The 20,000-nt window shown below is 40.1% G+C and overlaps 2 protein-coding genes across 2 annotated transcripts; both read right to left on the reverse strand.

The window, feature by feature from the left end:
• Positions 1–2,696: 2,696 nt before the first annotated feature.
• Positions 2,697–5,725, reverse strand: LOC137979549 (melatonin receptor type 1B-B-like). The gene is made up of 2 exons (XM_068826822.1): positions 4,636–5,725; positions 2,697–3,741 (listed from the first exon to the last, which is right to left on the reverse strand). Exons 1-2 carry the CDS (start codon positions 5,440–5,442, stop codon positions 3,532–3,534), a joined length of 1,017 nt encoding a protein of 338 aa, XP_068682923.1. The 5' UTR covers positions 5,443–5,725; the 3' UTR covers positions 2,697–3,531.
• Positions 5,726–12,488: 6,763 nt separating this feature from the next.
• Positions 12,489–16,571, reverse strand: LOC137979478 (melatonin receptor type 1B-B-like). Its single transcript, XM_068826732.1, has 2 exons — positions 15,626–16,571; positions 12,489–14,211 (listed from the first exon to the last, which is right to left on the reverse strand). The coding sequence occupies exons 1-2, from the start codon at positions 16,454–16,456 to the stop codon at positions 13,993–13,995; spliced, it is 1,050 nt and encodes a 349-aa protein (XP_068682833.1). The 5' UTR covers positions 16,457–16,571; the 3' UTR covers positions 12,489–13,992.
• Positions 16,572–20,000: the final 3,429 nt, after the last annotated feature.

A 20,000-nucleotide genomic window follows, 5' to 3' on the forward strand; every position in this document is an offset into this window, starting at 1 on the left:
ACCATTAGATGCAATTTAATCCATTCTAACGTCACATTTCAACAGAGTAAGGTTTTATCCTTAGTATTCCCACCATAGTAGTCCTGGAAGTAATAAAAAAAACATGTTAAATAACTTTTTAGACGAAAGGAAATGTATCAAGGCGCGATTGCACGTTACCGGCAAAACAAGGCAAACCACAGCGTAGTAACTAAAGATGGTATTAGGAATCTGATTTTTTAGTGACAACGGAAAACCGTTTATACGAAAGAGCATTGAAAGAGCGAAGATAAAGATTCAAATAATTTGCTACCATTAATTTCATGCAGATAAGAAACTGATTTCATAGTTTTCGTTTTAGGCTCGCAGAGGACGTGAAAAAGTGTACTTAAATGCAACACGTGCCGCACATGTGCAGCACGATCCTTTTTTTCCTCTTTTAACCAATAATATTATAATATTACTGCTTTTTGACGTTATCGTTGCCGTAGCCGTCGTCTTGTCGTCGTTTCTTAAACTCCCTATTGCAGGTCATTGTTTCATCACACTGCTAACATTAGGCACACCCTCCGCTTAAATTACCACATTTGTGGTGATGACAAGGCGAGGAATACAATACAATACAACTGTCGATCTTTCACTCTTTGTACGTTACTTCTCCAACTTTTTACAACGCGAACAGAACGGACGGAATAAACTCAAAGTGAAGAGGATCGCTCAAATACTCATTTTTAATTGACATTTTTCTTGGGGTGCTTAGCTGTCTTTGCGATTATCATTGAGTTGCTGCTGGCATCCAGGGTATGAGACCAAACAAAATATTTAACCTTTATTAAAGACAGAAGAACTTAAGTCTGCGGACATAATATGTTGTCTTATATAAGGTACAATAAAGCAATCGAGTTTTCTATTTTATCATCATAGATGCTTAGAAATATTGCAACACTTGGTGTCCCATAACGTACATAAATGACAAACTTCTTTCCTAGAATGCTGAAACCATTGTTATACCTTTAATCCATTGTCATAACAGGTTACCGACAGTTCAGCTGTTAAAACTGAACACCCTTAATGTTGGCTTTAAGTGCTTGTAACTAAAAAACCAGCTTGGTGACCTTAATTTTCTATTATCGAATTTTGATCAACACGCAAAGATACAACTTTCTGAAAAGTTTAAAGATATTCTATCAAAATGGTACAGTGGCAATTTAAATTTGGAAAATTTAAGGTAGCTCTGACCCCTGTGATGGAGCTGATTGTAGCTTAATGTGTTGATCACAATTCGATGATAAACAATGAGGGTCACCTCGTTTTTGAGTTGTAAGCACTTAAAGCTAAAATTAAGGGTGTTTTAACAGGTTATACTGTTGCTATGGTAACCCTTTTATGTAAAGAGATTGACCACAACTTGTTCAACAATTGGGCATTCCTTTGATACAATTTTTATTGCATCAACTGATAAAGAGAGGTAGTATTGTCACGGAACGAATGTTGTTACATTATGGGTTGTGAAATTACCACGTGGTTTTAATAAGATCTCTTGTCTTAGAGAAGTCAGAAAGCAGGAGAGTGAATAAAAGCTGTGCGTGTGTTTTGTGAGGAAAATTGTTGTTTCATTCAGCTCTTTACAGTATTAACCCACCAAAGTATAAGTGCTGGGAAGTGCTAGAAACTTTTCCAGCCACCTTAAAATCCAAAATATGGATTAGCCAGGAGTAATTTTATAACTCACGGCGCAATTTTTCCCTTAAACTAGTCGTAAACTAGTAGACTATTTTCAGAGCCTAAAAAGGTAGCCAGACTAGGGAAAAAACTGATTTAGCAGTGATTTTTGAGTCAAAATTTTGTTTATGCAAATGAGGTCATTTTGCAAAAGTGTTGCGTAATAATGATGCCGGGAAAGCAGCAAAGCTTACTGACCCAAATTTTTCTATCCTGTTTTGGATTGAAGATGCCCTTAGGTAACTTATGACGTGTGTCTTCTTTCTTAATAGGATTACAGGTAAAATTTATGATTTCTTGAATTTGGCCTATTTTTCGTATTTTCAGGGGGGTCGAAATTTGCATATATTCAGTGCCATGCCTATCTGATCCCAATAATAATATACCCCAAGGCCATAAACGATATAAAAGTATGTTCTTAGTAGAAACATCCTAGACTATTAGATTTTCTTTGAACTTTCTGCTTTTATCGTAATGGGACTTGGAAGTCAACTCTCACATGGGTGTTTTTTTGTACTCTGAGACTCCAAAATGGGACCCCCTAAAAAATTGAAAGGAAGAAAGAGTAAAGACAAATAAAACCGGATTTAGAAATAACTCATCAAGGTCAATGTCATCACCAAGTTTCATTGAATTTGGCTAACCCCCATTTCCAGGGTCTGACACGCTTTCTCTGTCAGGGCGTCTTAAATGCGTGCAGCACGATCCTTTTTTCCTTTTTTAATCAATAATATTACTGCTTTTTGACGTTATCCTTGCCGTAGCCGTCGTCTCGTCGTCGTTTCTTAAACTCCCTATTACAGGTCATTGTTTCATCACACTGCTAACATTAGGCACACCCTCCGCTTAAATTACCACATTTGTGGTGATGACAAGGCGAGGAATACAATACAATACAACTGTCGATCTTTCACTCTTTGTACGTTACTTCTCCAACTTTTTACAACGCGAACAGAACGGACGGAATAAACTCAAAGTGAAGAGGATCGCGCAAATACTCATTTTTAATTGACATTTTTCTTGGGGTGCTTACTAACATTTTATTAGTTTTTCCTTTTTAATTTAAATTACAATATTTTAAGATCTTGTATTTACGATGCAAGGACAATGCTGCGCTCCTTGATAAAACAGTCTACAATACCTGAAGAAGGCGCTTTCTGGTTTTCATTATAGACTTTAAGATCTACGACGGCGTCGTTGACGAAAGCCGTGTCACTTTAAAATATAACTTTGCAATATCGTAAGGTTTTTGGTGATTAAAATTTAAAAAATGGCACGAGCGGTTTCAGAGTATATACATTTGTAAGCTCGCGTTGTCGTCAAAACCTCAAATTTGGCGATTTCACGTCGTTTTTGTGAAGAGTACCGCAAAATTCTGTGTTAAAATGCGTGCCTCTTGTTGTTTTGAAGCGTTCTCGTCGACGACCGCGTCGTGGATCTTAAAGGTACTGTTACACTGTGCTGTTTTTCGTGCAACTTGTGTCGCAACGCCATTGCGAGACAAGTTGCACAAATCGCTGCCCAATGTGCTATACCTTGCAACGGCCAAAAATGTTGCGACACCACTTGAAGAAACCGTTGCTGAAAGTAGAATTGAGTTCTACTTTCCGCAACAGTTGCAAAGAATTTTTTAGGAATTGCGCAGTGTAACACCTGTCCTGCAACTTCTGTCGCAACGGTCAGCGGCACTACCCAATGAAAATGTTCCTTTAACCTCATGTGATCATCGAAACGAGACAAGTTGCATGGAACCTTGTTTCGTAATGTGAGCACGTTTGTAGAAATGGCGTTGCGAGATAAGTCGCACAGTGTAACAGCGCCTTGAAGTCCCTATTCTTTTGTGGAACTTCCAGGCGGGGACGTCTCTGGATTATCAAGGCAAGTGGAAATGTTGGCGGACGAACTTCGTACAGGACGTTTCACTGTGACGACAGACAAGACCTTCTTGTACTCCGTGCGGAATGTACTATTCATAACGTCATAAATAAATGGGTTGATTGCACTGCTTAAGAGCCAAAGAGATGTTGCCACGAGTAAAACCTGACAAAAAAATATGGGTCCAACATCAATTTTCGCTACTTGGTACTTGCGTCCGCTCAAGTAATTTTGTAAGTTTTTGTCATTGGACACTTTGACGCAAGTCGGAAGAGGCTCTCAACTCAACGACTATGTTGTGAACTTATCAATGAATAACCCGGGAAGGATTTCCTGGTGACCTTACAGGAATCGAACTTATTCGCACTTTCCAATTCTGTGGCAATGAATTACAACCAAGCAATAATTGAAAACTAATTTAAGCATTTATTCGCAGTAGTCACACAGTACAATGCAGGGGCAAAACACAATAATTATGCAAATAATGGTAAATTACATCGAAAGTGGACATTAATTTCGCCGGAAGCTTCTTCAGTTTTTCAGTTTTATTACTCGGTTTAGCTTATGTTGTTATACATCAAGAATAAGTAATAAACAATAAGGGGGAAATGTACAAAATACACAGTGAAAATATAATTATAATAAAACTCTCAAATAATCAGATCAATTTGAGATCTAAATTGGAAACAGACAGAGTTTACAAGATGCCGCTGGGAGCAGGTGCCAGCCTATAACAGTGACGCGGTGGTTTTTCTTTCTTGTCATTTATTTCTTGTTACAACCTTTTGCATGCCCTTTCGCTTCCAGAAAATAAAAACTTTCTCATTTGTGAAATTAGTTTCCATTAAAAATTTTTGCCTTATTCAAAGTAACAACTGCCCGGCCTTATAATAAAAAAGCAAATCTCCATACTGAGCCCTTACAAAAACACACGCATAAAGATCTTAGACATTATTCTGCACAGATAGATTCCAATTCGTCGTTTCATTGTCGGAGATTAACATTTGTGGTGAGGAAAGAACTACAGGCCATAGAGAAAAATTTTAGCGTTAATCTCACCTGGCGTGGAAGGAGAAGTGGGTTAATCTTACCCATGGTGTGCATTATTTCTGCTGGGATCCAGCAAAGCGTGAACGAAAGAACGATGGTTGCCACTGCTTTGGATACAGACACTTCCTCATGATGGCATCCTTGGCGTAGGTTTGTGGCGACTTCTGCGTTGTGTTGTGATACGGCGCGGAACATCTTCCAATAGCACACCACAATTACCACGTACGCCACTATGAAGGAACCATAAAGCCAAGCGTTGAAGCCGTTTATGGCTCCGGGAGACATCATTCGCCTCCAGCACAAGAGGTACCCAGGGCAGAAGAAGAAATCGTCCAGAGACAGCACGTTGGGGAGGCCATTGATAAAAAGCGCTAGAACCCACACGAAGGCTATTATGAACAGGGTCCGCTTCTTGGTGAATATCCTGTTGTAGAGGCTCCTTCTCACGACACAAACGTACCGATTAAAGGCTGTCATAGCCATGAGATAGATCGACACCTGGGCCAGAACTGACATCAGGAATGCATGTGCCTTACAGACCGTGTCACTGAAACGCCTTTTACTGTGGACAACGGCGTCTATCGGCAGCGGCATGACAAGTGTGGCAGTTAGCAGGTCTGTGAAGGCGAGTGACACGATGAACATTGTCGTGAGATTATGGAGCCTGGCGTTTCGGTAAATGATGTAGCAAAGGATGGCATTTCCAATAAGGGCAACGATATCAATGGTTATTAAAACTATCGATTCTATTACGACGGTTACTTTCGTCCGGGCTTCAAGTTGCGCCTGTAAAATAGCAAGAATATCGACGCTCATGTTCGACGTTCATGTTCCCAGCTGACAAGGACTCGGCTCATATTGGTATAAATCCGCAGCAATTAAAGAGTGCGGCCTGAGACACTTAAGCAGTTAAAATAGTTTGTTCACGAGAACAATTTGAATGAAAGACTTGAAATTATTAGCAATGACGCCGGTATAGTTAGATAAAATCAGAAGTCGACCGTACACTGCCCATAAACCAACCGTTCTACAGTTAATTAGAAGTGCGAAATTCCAGATGTTAGGCGTTTTATGATGATCCCAGGCTCACGTAATGGACCCTTCCGCTATTAATCTTTTTATGTTATCTTTCTTTAGTCCCGGTCTTTATTATAATTTTGTTGTCTGCGCTGATTGGCTGCCGTCCAGGTGATTATTAAGCGATAATCACCTAAGAGGTTTTTCCAAAAATGGCCGCAAGTCGTTTTGTCGAGGTGACAGACGAAGAAATTAATTGTCTTAAATAAAATGCATATCTTTCAAATAATCACCTACGTAATTATACTAAACAATTATTCACCTCAGGTAATGTGAATATCGGTGAATAAAAACCTCGACTTCGTCTCGGTTTTTATTCACCAGTATTCGCCTTGCCTTCGGCGAATAATAATTGTCAAACATGCTTTTTATGCCCGCTGACCACTTTTAACATATTCTAAGTTCGCTCTCACTTATAGGCAGCAGTAGAAATAAAGGTGTGACGAGACTTTGAGAATATAATTTTGGGTGATGCTGACCTACTGTCAAAATCGTCACGCTGGAAATATGTAAAACAGGGGCACTTGATATCAATCAAAAGCAGCAGGGAAGTTTTCAGCCCGGTAAACGAATGATTGAAGAGTGAATTTTTCGGCAAGAGACTTGATGGCCCAACTGTTGTAGGTCAAACCAGAGCTTATCGAGAGTCAAGCCTTTGACTAATAGGCCTTATTCACGATAGCCGCCATGTTGGTTTTAAAATTGTCATGCAAATTAGCCATCATGTGTTATGCTGGGGGGCAAACATTGGAAAAAAGGCAAATTGCGGAAAATCGGCTCGTCGAAATATTGAAATAACATTACTTGAAATACATTGTAGAATTTAGAATTAACTACCTTTTATAATAATTTTTATATCTTTGATTGCCTTTGACAATTTGACTTTCTACTTCGTTATCTCCTCATTTTTCACTAAAAAAAAACATCGAAGTAACTTGTGTAATCGTTCTCTTTTACTACTTACCTAAGAAACATTCAATGAACGTGAAACAAATCATCTGTGTGGCTAAGATGTTCGTTATAACCTCTCGAACTTGTGTTGTTTGCCCCCTCAGAAATGTGTAGCTAATTTGCATGATAATAGCAAATTCAACATGGCGGCCATCGTGAATAAGGTCTATTTTAATCAGGATCGACCAAATGAAGAAAATTGGCTTTAAAGTCGATTTAGCTAGGAATAACTGAACTAAGTTCAACAAATTTTGTCTTGGAATTAGCTGGCACTGCCCTTTCCTCGACGGAAGACTGACTAAAAACGTTCATGTAAGTTGGCAGATTGCGGCGAGGTGGCGCGACATTGTAGCCTGAGGAAACTCAAAATTATTATGATAATAATGTTTTTATAATTTATGCTTTTAACGAAGGCTGAGTCGAAACTTAGGCGTGCTACAGCCGACTAAAACGCCAATGATTGTTTTGTACTTAAAGGGACACGGTCAGCTGTTCCACATGAGCACTGAACACGATTTTTAGCTATTTCGTTAGACAAGTTACCTTAAATGATCACGTAATATAAGTAAAATTATAAAACGAAACAGGTTTTCAGTTATAGACTTCAAATCTAATGAAAACCCGAGAGGATTAAAACAGATTTCAAGCAGATAAACTTCACGTGCAATTTGATTTTCGTGTTTCAAACTAATTAGTAAAACTAGTGTCCAGGTCGGGACGGTACCAACGCTGACTGTGTCCCATGGTGCCCACTATTATTATTGCGCATAAGTTCTGCGCCTTTCAAGATACTCGGGTTTCCTATGGGCGGTGCGTTCTTTTGCACGGCTTAAAGGGAAAGTACGGTCTAGAAAAAGTCTCTCTAAATTACTAAAACTTATCCCCAGGAATTAGAAAATAATTGCCGTTTTGTCCAGTTCCCCGTAGAAATGTGACAAGTGCACTTCGAAGTTGCCTCTTTCGTGACTTGGATAGCGCCATCTTGGATATGACGTGTTACCAAGTTCTTCGTTCCCCGATACTTTCTCAATGTGGTGTGACCTTTCTCAGTCTCCATTCAAATGTAAAATGAACTTGTGGTTCAATAGCGCTGTCAAACTAGTCACGAACATTTCACAAGTACTTCACAATTGTTTTGCTTTTGTACAATTAGTGGTAGAGGGACATAGTCACGGAAACAAAGGAAATTATGTTTGAACTGATTAATTTTGTCATTTAAACTGATGGATCGAGTAAGACAGATGAACGTTTACTGGTTACTTTATCCAAAGAATAAACGCACGAACACCAACGCACTAAAGAGAAAAGAATACTCAGACACCAAGTTCTAGGAGAATATTGGATGTGGGTCGGTCGAACGACATCATACCCCTATCGAAGGCGAAACAAAAAATTTCCTGAGTAAAAATAAAAATAATTATTTAAAGAAAATGCTTTGTTTATAATGGAAGTGCACTTATCTATCAAATTTCAGCTTCACCGCGTTACAGACGCAAGGGAAATATACCATTAGGTTTATTTTGGAAGTCTCGGCCGCACACCGTCGTAACATTACAAGTGTGAATAATGGATAAAAGCCGCAACTATTGGCGACCATAAATTAAATAAAACAGTCATGTTTCACACATAATACAGAAGGGGAAATACAAAACTAGCGGCATTGCTGGATACGAAAAATCAAAACCCTATAGGAAAAATGGAAACGTATTCCCTAACCAAAGTCAGTGCCGCAAACAGTTCGGGGTTTAAAGGTATCTAATTGCGTAACAGATGATGTATAAGATTAAGAGCATAAATGAAGCTTAACCACAATTGCAAGTTAGGCCTATAATGGCTCGGCAGCATTTGAGCATCGGTGAAACGTTGCAAACTTGACTAAGCTATAAGAAAAGCCACAGGAAGCACTGAATTGGCAATCGCATTCTAGAAGACGAATACGCAAGGAGCCGCCCAATGATAACAATTGGGGCTAAATTAAAAACAGAGGCCGCACAAAAACTTTCCTCTCTAGGTAAGAGACATGAGCCAGCTAGAGAAATGAAGAACCCATCCCGGTTTCGTCATAGCACGAAGCAACTGGGAGAATTATTACTCCCCCTGGATGAGATGCTAGTCCATCCTACCCATTTATACACCTGGGTGAAGAGAGACAGTGTGGACCCTTGGAATCGGGAGATCGGCGCGCTAACCACTACGCCACTGTGCCTCCACTTTGTAGAGATAGTGAACTTGATGAACGTTATTTAAAGTGCCCCAGTGACCAAAAATCAATTCTTATGTTTTCTTTGGATTTCAAAACTATGTTAGTTAAACACTAGGCGACCAAAATTTCAAAAAGACACCTGTTTATTTTAACTGGAATTTTCATATTTAATGGTCCGTCATTATTAACTTTAAGATCTTGAGAGAGCTGAATCGAGAAGAAAATGGCGTAAAAGGCTCACTAGTTTATGAATGCAATACGTGTGTATGTTGTCGGTCAAATCCAGTCTCAGGTTGAATCCGTTTTACCGAGGCTAAATCAGTGATCCTCATTTTACTTAGGTTGAATATGCACTCTACGTAGTTCAAAGCAGCTATCAACTCCCGAAAAAGGACTGAAAACACCTATACCTTCCCTCAAGTTCTGTCTTACGCATCTCAGCACATCTTCATAAAGTTTGGTATCACCTTATCGGTTTCTGTATTAATTATTATTAGTTTCAACATAGTACTCGAACTCGGCCCCTCCAGATCTATTGTCCTGTGTCTTCACTACTACACTACGACGACGAACACGCTCAACCAGGAGCCATAATTATCCTTGATTATGGCTCCTGGCTCAATCCAACACAGTTCTTTTCATTATTTACTTTTGTGTAATAAGTCAACTGATATCCATGTGTGATAACCAAAACTAATCAAAACCTGACCCTAATTTGTCTCCAAGCTTAATTTAGTCTCCAAAAAAGTTTCTTCAATTCATCTGAGTGCGTATTCAACTTAAGTAAATTTAAGGTGAAAATGGATTCAACCTGAAAACGGATTTTACCGGCAACATGTACGCCGCAAAATTAATATGCAGCACCGGAGTTTTGGGCTTACAGGCTTTTAAACTCGCGTTTATAATACGCTGCATTCACACGCTCAAATTTTAAGCAAGTGAGCCTTTGACGTCAATTTTCCCTGGATCCAGTCTTCAGGGGGTACCATAGGTCAGTTTTGAACGTGAGTGGTGGCCGAACGTGAAATCCAAAACTGACACCCAAAGTAAACGGCCTTTGGATAAAAATCAAAGCTCAAAATTTTGCCAGTCAAGTGTTAAGCAAACACACTTTCAAAATCTGAAGGAAAAAGGAGGTGATTTTTTGGATCACAGGGGCACTTTTAAGCGTCATGTGTATTTAGCGCTGAGGCACTAATTGGGGACACTGAACAGAACGTAAATCAAATCAAACAACTAGAGCGGTTTTCAATTGAGTGTCGAAAGTAATTAGCGAATTGCTTTGGATTTGCATTACCTCACTCAGTGATTGGTTCAAAGTTCTGGCGCCCTTTTTTCAACCAATCATAAGTGAAACCAAAACCAATCGTGGCTCGAGCGTGCAAATTCTCCCGCGCTTTGTGTCGGCTACGTGTAATTTCTTCGAGTTTCGATTGGTTTATTGTATTTAGCGCTGAGGCACTAAATGGGGACACTACAGAAATTAAATCAAATCAAATTAGAGGTTGGTTTTTGCGGAGAGCGGAAAACCGGAGAAAAAACCCCTCGAAGCCGAATAGAGAACCAACAATCTCAACCCACATATGACGCCAAGTCTGAGAATCGAACACGGGGCACATTTGTGCGAGATGAGAGCTCTCACCACTGCGCCATCCCTGCTGTCCACGAGGCTCCCCACGAGTCGAGGAAGGGGAGTCAGGGTGGTTTAGTGGTCATCAACCGCGCCTGTCACCTCTGTGACTCGGGTTCAACCCTGGCCTAGGGGTGTATGTGGGCTGATTTTCAGTCGATCTCAATCTGACTCGAGGGTTTTTCTCCAGGTACTCCGGTTCTCCTCCCACCTCAAAATCGACTCCCAGTCAATTACATCTGGCTGGGTTTGCGGTGCTCCGAGATCACACATGGATCGTATGGCGGCAGCCTTGCGGCGCCTTCACATGCATTCGGTTCGATCCCGTTGAGCCGGTTGATCCTGAAAAGCTCTTGTAGGGGAACGGCCAACTAACCACATTTACGAGACGATTTATTACTGGACTTTCAGTTGCAAAGATATAAAGATAGGAGTGGTTGATTCTTTTATTCACAAACGACTGAAAATTTCAGTAGAGGAGAACAATATTGAAAAAAGGCAGAAAACAGCTGGAATAAGGAGGCTCGACACATTCAAAGCGTCCGCTGAGGAACTCGTTTTAGTGGAAAACTCCACACACTCATTATAATCATCGAAATCAATTTTTGTAATAGCGCAAATTTGCGCAGTTTTGCAATATTTATCACAATGTTCTCCCCCAGCGCTCACTGAGTTGTAGAGGTAGTACTTATCGAAGTTTGTGTTCTTTTGATCTTGAAACGTCTGCACCAGCGAGTGAAGGGACTGCGGGCTCACATTTGAAATGTTAAAGGCTTCCGTCGCTTTGTATTCTATCAACCAATCAGGTTTGTCCATTAGGTTTGCATACGTTAGGTTTGTAAAGTACTGCCAAGTATCCTAAGCAAAAAGCAGTAGGAGTGAGGCGAGAAAACGATGGAAGATTCGGAAACTATACAAAGTTTACGTGTAAAGAGACGTGGGTTTTTCAACGATAAACAGAACTACTATATTATTTGCATTTAAACTTTGTTTAGAGCTATGAACCATTTGAAATCAAAGAATCACCTACCTTGAGCTACACAGAATTTCTCTAGACTACTCTATCGCTGTGTTTCCATAGCAACTTCCGTATTGCACTCCTTAGCCTGTTCTTGGCTCGCACTCACGTGATTAGACGGCCTTGTTGGTGTACAAAACCAAAGCAAAATGCCGCTCGAATTTTTGCTGCGAAGCCTTAGCGAAGCAGCAACACTATTTCCGACTGACAGTGTGGGGCCTGGGCGCTTTATAATCTGAGATCTCTCTCGATCCGATTTTTTTCGGTTGCGATAATTTTGAGTAGCTGCAGTACGGTGTCAGCGGCAGTAGTTTCCGAATTGTGCGTGCTCAGCCCACTTGGTTGCCCACTGATTTATCGTCGATCAGGTGGGTTTATTATAGTTTTTTCAACAGTGTTATATCATGCTAAACGCAGTGTTATCATGCTAAACGCAATTTTATCGATCGCTGGAAGTAGTCATCAAGGTCACGAACGTTTTAGTGAAATTTCTAGGGAAAGGCAATGCTCCTTTTTTAGTTTTTCAGCGCTGTTGTGTGCACAGTCGTTTCCAGTGCAGCACTGGGATACTGCTAAAGTTGACCAAATTTTAATCGAAGGAGACAGGATGTTCTTGAATGCTCTTGAAAGTCAAAGAATTCCAGACACAGACACGTTGTCCCCCTGATTTACCTGCCAAATCAAGCTCGCTTGACAGTCATATTTAAAGGAGAACACTCACTTCAGTATGATTAGATTTGTTCACATTGTGTTTCGAAAAACTCTTTGTCTATTTGGAGAACATTGATACCACGTTTTCTTTCTGTTACATTGTTATTACATGACTAGGAGAATATGTGGAATAAAACAAGTTATTATGGACTAGTTGCATTCTTTTGTTGATTACCTATTATGTTTACAATCTTTCCTTCCCTTGCTATCACTAGCTTTCTTCATTTTTCATATTGAGGCATTACTTTCACTCAATGTGCAACAAAATGTCCAGGAATCAATTGTTATTATAAACATCAGACATCATCTTTGTTATTGTTACCTCTATTTTTATAATTCACTTCGCAGCACTTCGCTTGCTATAAGTAACTTCTAGTCAACAATAATAGAACCAAGTTACCAAAAGACTTTTTTGCTATTATTCAGTACACTAACTTGGCCTCCATGAGGTCACGTGCATGCCAAGAATTCCGGGTCTTTCTGCAGGTCATCGTTCCGACCTGATTCAAAACTCAAATCATGATTACTATGTTAAAACCAAAACTCTTTATAAAATAATTAGGATAGTACGCGCATTCTCATTGGCCAATAGCTGTGTTTAGGTGAGAGTATGGAAACACGGCTGTGACATCACACGAATTTTGATTGGTTATATGCCGTCAGACGCTCGTTTTGATTGGTTGCTAGGAAATGAGAGCGCGTATCACGAAAACGTGTTTCAATCAAGAATCTTCCTTCATTTGTTTTCTTCATTTGTCTCTTGAATTTCACGAACTTTGGAATTGAATAGGTGCCCTCTCTAGCTAGATTATTCTTAAAGGCGACATAAAGCAAGTGATTTGTGAAAGCTGACATAAACCATTTGTTTGATTAATCATAACCATTTTAATTTCTCAAATCCGATTGGTGCATTAACTGCTTTATTTTCACTAATTGATGTGTAGGGTTGTAATCGGACAGTTACATCAGCCAATCATATTGAGTGCACTCAGCTTAATCCACCAATCACAGAATTTATCACCACAACCGTAGTATCAACCACTTACCGTACCAAACTGGGGATTTTCCAAAATGGACGAATTTGTAACATTGGTCAGTGAAAAAGAATGCATTTGTTTACTCGGAAATTGTAATGGTTATGATTAGTTGGTAACGGGACTTCGTTTCGTCCAATTCGGTCTGTAATCATACTCTCTAAATATAGAGAATGAAAGGTTTACATTTGTAAGCTCTGGTTGTCGTCAAAACCTCAAATTTGACTGTGATTTCACGTCGTTGTTGTGGAGAGTATTGCAAAAATTTGTGTTACAACGCGTGTCGCACGTGCAGCGCAATTATTTTCCTCATGTTGTTTTGTGGCGTAGTCGTTGACGACCGCGTCGTGGATCTTAAAGGCGCTGTTACATTGTGCACTTTATCGTAGAACGTCTCTTGCAACGCCATTGCGAGACAAGTTTCACGAATCATTGCCCAATGTAACATACCTCGCAACGGCGAAAAACAGTGCGAGATCAGTTTCAGAAACCGTTGAGGAAAGTAGAATTGAGTTCTACTTTCCGCAACAGTTGCAACGAAATTTTTAGGCGTTGGCTATTTTGTAACACCTGTCCTGCAACTTCTGTCGCAACGGTTTGCGGCATTAATTAGCCAATGAAAGTGTCCCTTTAATCTTATGTGATCATCGAAACGAGACAAGTTGGATGGAACCTTGTTTCGTAATGTGAGAACGTTTGTAGAAATGGCGTTGCAAGATAAGTTGCACAGTGTAAGAGCGCCTTAAAGTCCCTGATCTTTTGTGGCACTTCCAGGCGGGGACGTCTCTGGATTATCCAGGCGAGTGGAAATGTTGGCAGACGAAACTCGTACTGGACGTTTGACTGCGACGACAGAAAAGATCTTCTTGTACTCCGTGCGTAATGCACTATTCATAACGCCATAAATAAATGGGTTGATTGCACTGCTTAAGAACCAAAGAGATGTTGCCACAAGGTAAACCTAACAAAAAAAATGTGGGTCCAACATAAATTTTCGCTACTTGGTACTTGGGTTTGCTTAAGTAATTTGATAGGTTTTTGCCATTGGACTCTTTGACGCAAGTCAGAAGAGGCTCTCAACCAAAGGACTATGTTGTGAACTTATCAATGAATAACTGGGGAAAGATGTTCTGGTGTCCTTACAGGAATCGAACTTATTTGCACCTTCCAATTCTGGGGCAATGAGTGACAACCAAGCAATAATTGAAAACTAATTGAAGCATTTATTCGCAGTAGTGGCACAGTACACTGCAGAGGCAAAACACAATAGTTATGCAAATAATGGCAATTTGCATCGAAAATGGACATTAATTTCGCCGGAAGCTTCTTCAGTTTTTCAGTTTTATTGCTCGGTTTAGGTTGCTATACACCAAGAATAAGTGAGAAACATTAGGGGAGAAACCTACAAAATACACAGTGAAAATCTTATTATAGAAATATTCTCAATTATTAAATTCTCAACCTCGGATAATGCATTTCGCGTGCTCTGATTGGTTCACTCAATCTCGGTTATCAGCTCATATACCTTGGTTTGACCTTATATGGTAAATGATTGCGTTAAGCGTTGCTAAGCTAAAAATGTTTTCACCGTAATGCGAAATTACTCTTTGAATAAAGCCAAAAAGGAGAAAAAAACTTTTTTTCTGGAAAGTTTGGATCAATTCCGACGTTTAGAAGTACGCGAAAAGGCAAGAAATGTTTTTGTGATGAGCCTGCGTCTGTCTGACAACAAGGTATTACACAACATCGCATCAGTTCTCATCAAGTTTTTTTCGATTTCGCTCGGATTTGCTCGCTTTTTCCGCTCGTATTTCGTACTACCAAATTTTTGGAGTTGACGGAATTTAATAAAACAATTATTCAATTCGCGCTTGTTGGATATGAGGGTGGTTATAGCCAACTCGGCGCTACGCGCCTCGTTGGCTATTTACCATCTCATATCCAATGCGCGCTTATGGAATAATTGTTAAATAAACACATCAAGTTGAGATCTAAATTGGAAACAGACAGAGTTTACAAGACGCCGCTGGGAGCAGGTGCCAGCCTATGACAGTGACGCGGTGGTTGTTCTTTCTTCTCATTTATTTCTTGTTACAACCTTTTGCATGCCCTTTCGCTTCCGAAAAATATAAACTTTCTCATTTGTGAAATTAGTTTCCATTACAAATTTGTGACTTATTCAAAGTAAGAACTGTCCGGCCTTATAATAAAAGGGCAAATCTCAATATTGAACCCTTACAAAAACACACGCATAAAGATCTTAGACATTATTCTGTACAGATAGATTCCAATTCGTCATTCCATTGTCGGAGATTAACATTGGTGGTAAGGAAAGAACTACAGGCCATAGAGAACAATTTTAGCGTTATTCTTACCTGGCGTGGAGGGAGAAGTGGGTTAATCTTAACCATGGTGCGCATTACTTCTCCTGGGATCCAGCAAAGCGTGAACGACAGAACGATGGTTACCACTGCTTTTGATACGGACACTTCCTCATTATGGCATCCTTGGCGTAGGTTTGTGGCGACTTCTGCGTTGTGTTGTGATACGGCGCGGAACACCTTCCAACAGCACACTACAATTACCACGTACGCCACTGTGAAGGAACCATAAAACCAAGCGTTGAAGCCGTATATGGCTCCGGGAGACATCATTCGTCTCCAGCACACGAGGCACCCAGGGCAGAAGAAGAAATCGTCCAGAGACAGCACGTTGGGGAGACCATTTATGAAAAGCGCTACAACCCACACGAAGGCTATCATGAACAGGGTCCGCTTCTTGGTGAATATCCTCTTGTAGAGGCTCCTTCTCACGACACAAACGTACCGATTGAAGGCTGTCATAGCCATGAGATAGATCGACACCTGGGCCAGAACTGACATCACGAATGCATGTGCCTTACAGACCGTGTCACTGAAACGCCTTTTACTGTGGACAACGGCGTCTATCGTCAGCGGCATGACAAGTGTGGCAGTTAGCAGGTCTGTGAAGGCGAGTGACACGATGAACATTGTCGTGGAATTATGGAGATTGGCGTTTCGGTAAATGATGTAGCAAAGGATGGCATTTCCAATAAGGGCAACGATATCAATGGTTATTAGAACTATCGATTCTATTACGACGGTTGCTTTCGTCCGGGCTTCAAGTTGCGCCTGTAAATTAGCAAAAACCTCGACGCTGGCATCTCCTGAAAAGATGTTGTTCATGTTCCCAGCTGACAAGGACTCGACTCACATTGGTATGAATCCGCAGCAATTAAAGAGTGCGGCCTGAGACACTTAAGCAGTTAAAATTGTTTGGTCACGAGAACAATTTAAATGAAAGAGTTGAAATTATTAGCAATAATCAGAAGTCGACCGTACACTGCCCATAAACCAACCGTTCTACAGTTAATTAGAAGTACGAAATTCCAGATCTTAGGCGTTTTATGTTGATCCCATGCTCACGTAATGGACCTTTCCCCTATTAATCTTTTTATGTTATCTTTCTTTAGTCCCTGTCTTTAGTATAATTTCGTTGTCTGCGCTGATTGGCTGCCGTCCAGGTGATTATTAAGCGATAATCACCTAAGTGGTTTTTCAAAATGGCCGCAAGTCGTTTTGTCGAGGTGACAGACGAAGAAATTAATTGTCTTAAATAAAATGCATATCATATCTTTCAAATAATCACCTACGTAAGTACTAAAACAATTATTCACCTCAGGCAAGGTGACTATCGGTGAATAAAAACCTCGACTTCGTCTCGGTTTTTATTCACCAGTATTCGCTTGCTTTCGGCGAATAATAATTGTTAAACATGCTTTTTATGCCCGCTGACCACTTTTAACCTAATCTAACTTCGCTCTCACTTTTATTGTTTTAACATTGGCAGCAGTAGAAATAAAGGTGTGACGAAACTTTCAGAATATAATTTCGGGTGATGCGGAGCTACTGTCAAATCGTCACGCTGGAAATATGTAAAACAGGAGCACTTGATATCAATTCGCTTTGATGGTCAAAAGCAGCAGGGAAGTTTTCAGCCCGGTAAACGAATGATTAAAGAGTGAATTTTCCGGCAAGAGACTTGATGACCCAACTAGGTCAAACCAGAGCTTATCGAGAGTAAACCCTTTGACTAATTTCAATCAGGATCGACCAAATGAAGAAAATTGGCTTTCAAGTCGATTTAGCTAGGAATAACTGAACTAAGTTCAACAAATTTTGTCTTGGAATTAGCTGGCACTGCCCTTTCCTCGGATGGAAGACTGACTAAAAACGTTCATGTAAGTTGGCAGATTGCGGCGAGGTGGCGCGACATTGTAGCCTGAGGAAACTCAAAATTATTATGATGATAATGTTTTTATAATTTATTCTTTTAACGAAGGCTGAGTCGAAACTTAGGCGTGCTAAAGCCGACTTAAACGCCAATGATTGTTTTGGGCTCATCCTCGGTGTAAAAACCTGTGAAACTCACAGATGACGTAACACAAAGGAAAACAAAAGAGCAAAAAAACACCAAACAATAACCTAACCCTACCTCGAGCTAACTAAACAAAGAAAAAGTTTCACAGGTTTTTACACCGAGGTAAACCCTTGTTTTGTACTTAAAGGGACACGGTCAGCTGTTACACATGAGCACTGAACACCATTTTTAGCTACTTCGTTAGACAAGTTATCTTAAATGATCACGTAGGATAAGTAAAATTATAAAACGAAACAGGTTTTCAGTTATAGACTTCAAATCTAATGAAAACCCGAAAGGATTAAAACAGATTTCAAGCAGGTAAACTCCACATGCAATTTGATTTCGGTTTTAAACTAATCAGTAAAACTGGTGTCCAGGTCGACACGGTACCAATGCTGGCTGTCTCCCATGGTACGTACTATTATTATTGCGCATTAGTTCTCCGCCTTTCAAGATACTCGGGTTTCCGAGGCTTATGGGTGGTGCATACTTTTGCATGACTTTAAGGGAAAGTACGGCCTAGAAAAAGTTACTCTAAATTACTAAATCTTATCCCCAGGAATTCGAAAATAATTGTTGTTTTGTCCAGTTCCCTGTAAAAATGTGACAAGAGCACTTCGAAGTTGCCTCTTTCGTGACTTGAATAGCACCATCTTGGATATGACGTGTTATAACGTAGCAATAGTCAACAAACGTGTTCGACCTTACCGAGTTTTTCTTTCCCCGATCACTTTCTCAATGTGGTGTGACCTTTCTTCTCCAAGATATTTAAATGTAAAATGAACTATGGTAAACGGTCTTGTGGTTCAATAGCTATAGGCCAAGTAGGCCATAAGTGCGACAGAAACTCAAGTCACTTAATACTTGTAGATTCTCTGGTCAATCAAACCAAGCGGCAAAAATCAGCCAGATCAAATGTGAACGAGACAAAAACCTTGAACATGCGAAATAGAAATTTTCGACAAGCGTACCTTCTTTTCTTTTTCACTTTCTTTCGTTTACCATAGCCGTCTTTTATGCTTCACCAAACGTATTTGTTTCGCCGACGAAACTTTCAAATCTTGCTCAATACATATAGCAACGCTTTTTCTTTTTTACAGCAACAATTACCGCTGTTGGGGTTTTACGCTTTCGAGGGGGATGAAACTAGACACATGTTTAGATTTGCGCTAATTATTTGTGCGCAACGATACTGCGCAGGTAACGCGACTGTAAAATGTCACTCATTACTTCGAGCATTAGTGAAGTTGAGGTTTTAAAACCTTTGCAAAAACCATGGACTATAAGTCTTGCACAGCGTTGGATCAGAGAAGATCGCGATCAGTCAAAAGTCAAGTAGACTACTGCACGACTGATATTCGCGAGGTTTCATCAGTCGTGCACTAGTCTACTTGACTTTCAAACATATTTTTCAAGCATCAGTTAAAATAACATAGCGACCAAAACTCCTGGGAAAAAAATTCCAGGTCGGCAAAAGAATGGCACATTTCTTTCCGAATCATCATGAAACTTTAAAGAGAAGTGAGCAGGAGGATGGAAAAGCTCTGGAAAGGTAGCTGATCGCGTATTGGCTGAAAGTTTTGGAAAACGTTGCGTAAATTTAATGGTTCTGTTTTTTGGAAATGTTTTTATTACCGTACGAACTTAAGTTCAAATGAATGGAATTTGAAAATGGAATCTTTTTTGCAATTTTTTCCCCGGCGTTTTTGTCGCCATGTTATTTTCACTAATGCTTCAAAAATATTTATGAAAGTCAAGTAGACTAGTGCACTACTGATAAAACAACGAGAATATCAGTCGTGCAGTAGCCTACTTGACTTTCACAAATATTTTTAAATCAATTTTTACTCCCCCTGGATGAGATGTTAGTCCATCGTAGGGTTAGGGGAAATCAAATCAAGTCAAATCAACACATCAAATGCATAGGCTGGTCTTTGAGGAGAGCGGAAAACTGGAGTCAGAACCGGAGGAAAACCTCTCGGAGCAGAGTAGAGAATCAACAAACTCAACCCACATATCACTCCAAGTCTGGGAAACGAACCCGGGCCACATTGTTGGGAGGCGAGTGCTCTCACCTCTGCGCCATCTCTGCTCCACACAAGGAGTAGGGGAGATGGAATTGGGTGGTTGCTTTTTTTATTCACAAACGACTGAAAATTTCAGCAGAGGAGAGCAATATTGAAAGAAAATAGGCACAAAGGAACTCGCTTTGGTGGACAACTCCACACACTCGTCATAATCATCGAAATCAATTTTTGTAATGGCGCAAATTTGCGCAGTTTTGCAATATTTATCGCAATGTTCTCC

This window comes from Montipora foliosa, chromosome 12 (genome assembly GCF_036669935.1).
Source record: "Montipora foliosa isolate CH-2021 chromosome 12, ASM3666993v2, whole genome shotgun sequence".
Classification (NCBI taxonomy): domain Eukaryota; kingdom Metazoa; phylum Cnidaria; class Anthozoa; order Scleractinia; family Acroporidae; genus Montipora; species Montipora foliosa.

Excerpts from the sequence above, each read along its gene's own strand:
- LOC137979549 (XM_068826822.1), bottom strand. The coding sequence starts at position 5,442 with ATGAGCGTCGATATTCTTGCTATTTTACAGGCGCAACTTGAAGCCCGG. Across the intron at positions 3,742-4,635 it reads CACTTCTCCTTCCACGCCAG|GTTTTACTCGTGGCAACATC; the intron begins GTGAGATTAACG and ends TTTTTTTGTCAG.
- LOC137979478 (XM_068826732.1), bottom strand. The coding sequence starts at position 16,456 with ATGAACAACATCTTTTCAGGAGATGCCAGCGTCGAGGTTTTTGCTAAT. Across the intron at positions 14,212-15,625 it reads CACTTCTCCCTCCACGCCAG|GTTTACCTTGTGGCAACATC; the intron begins GTAAGAATAACG and ends TTTTTTTGTTAG.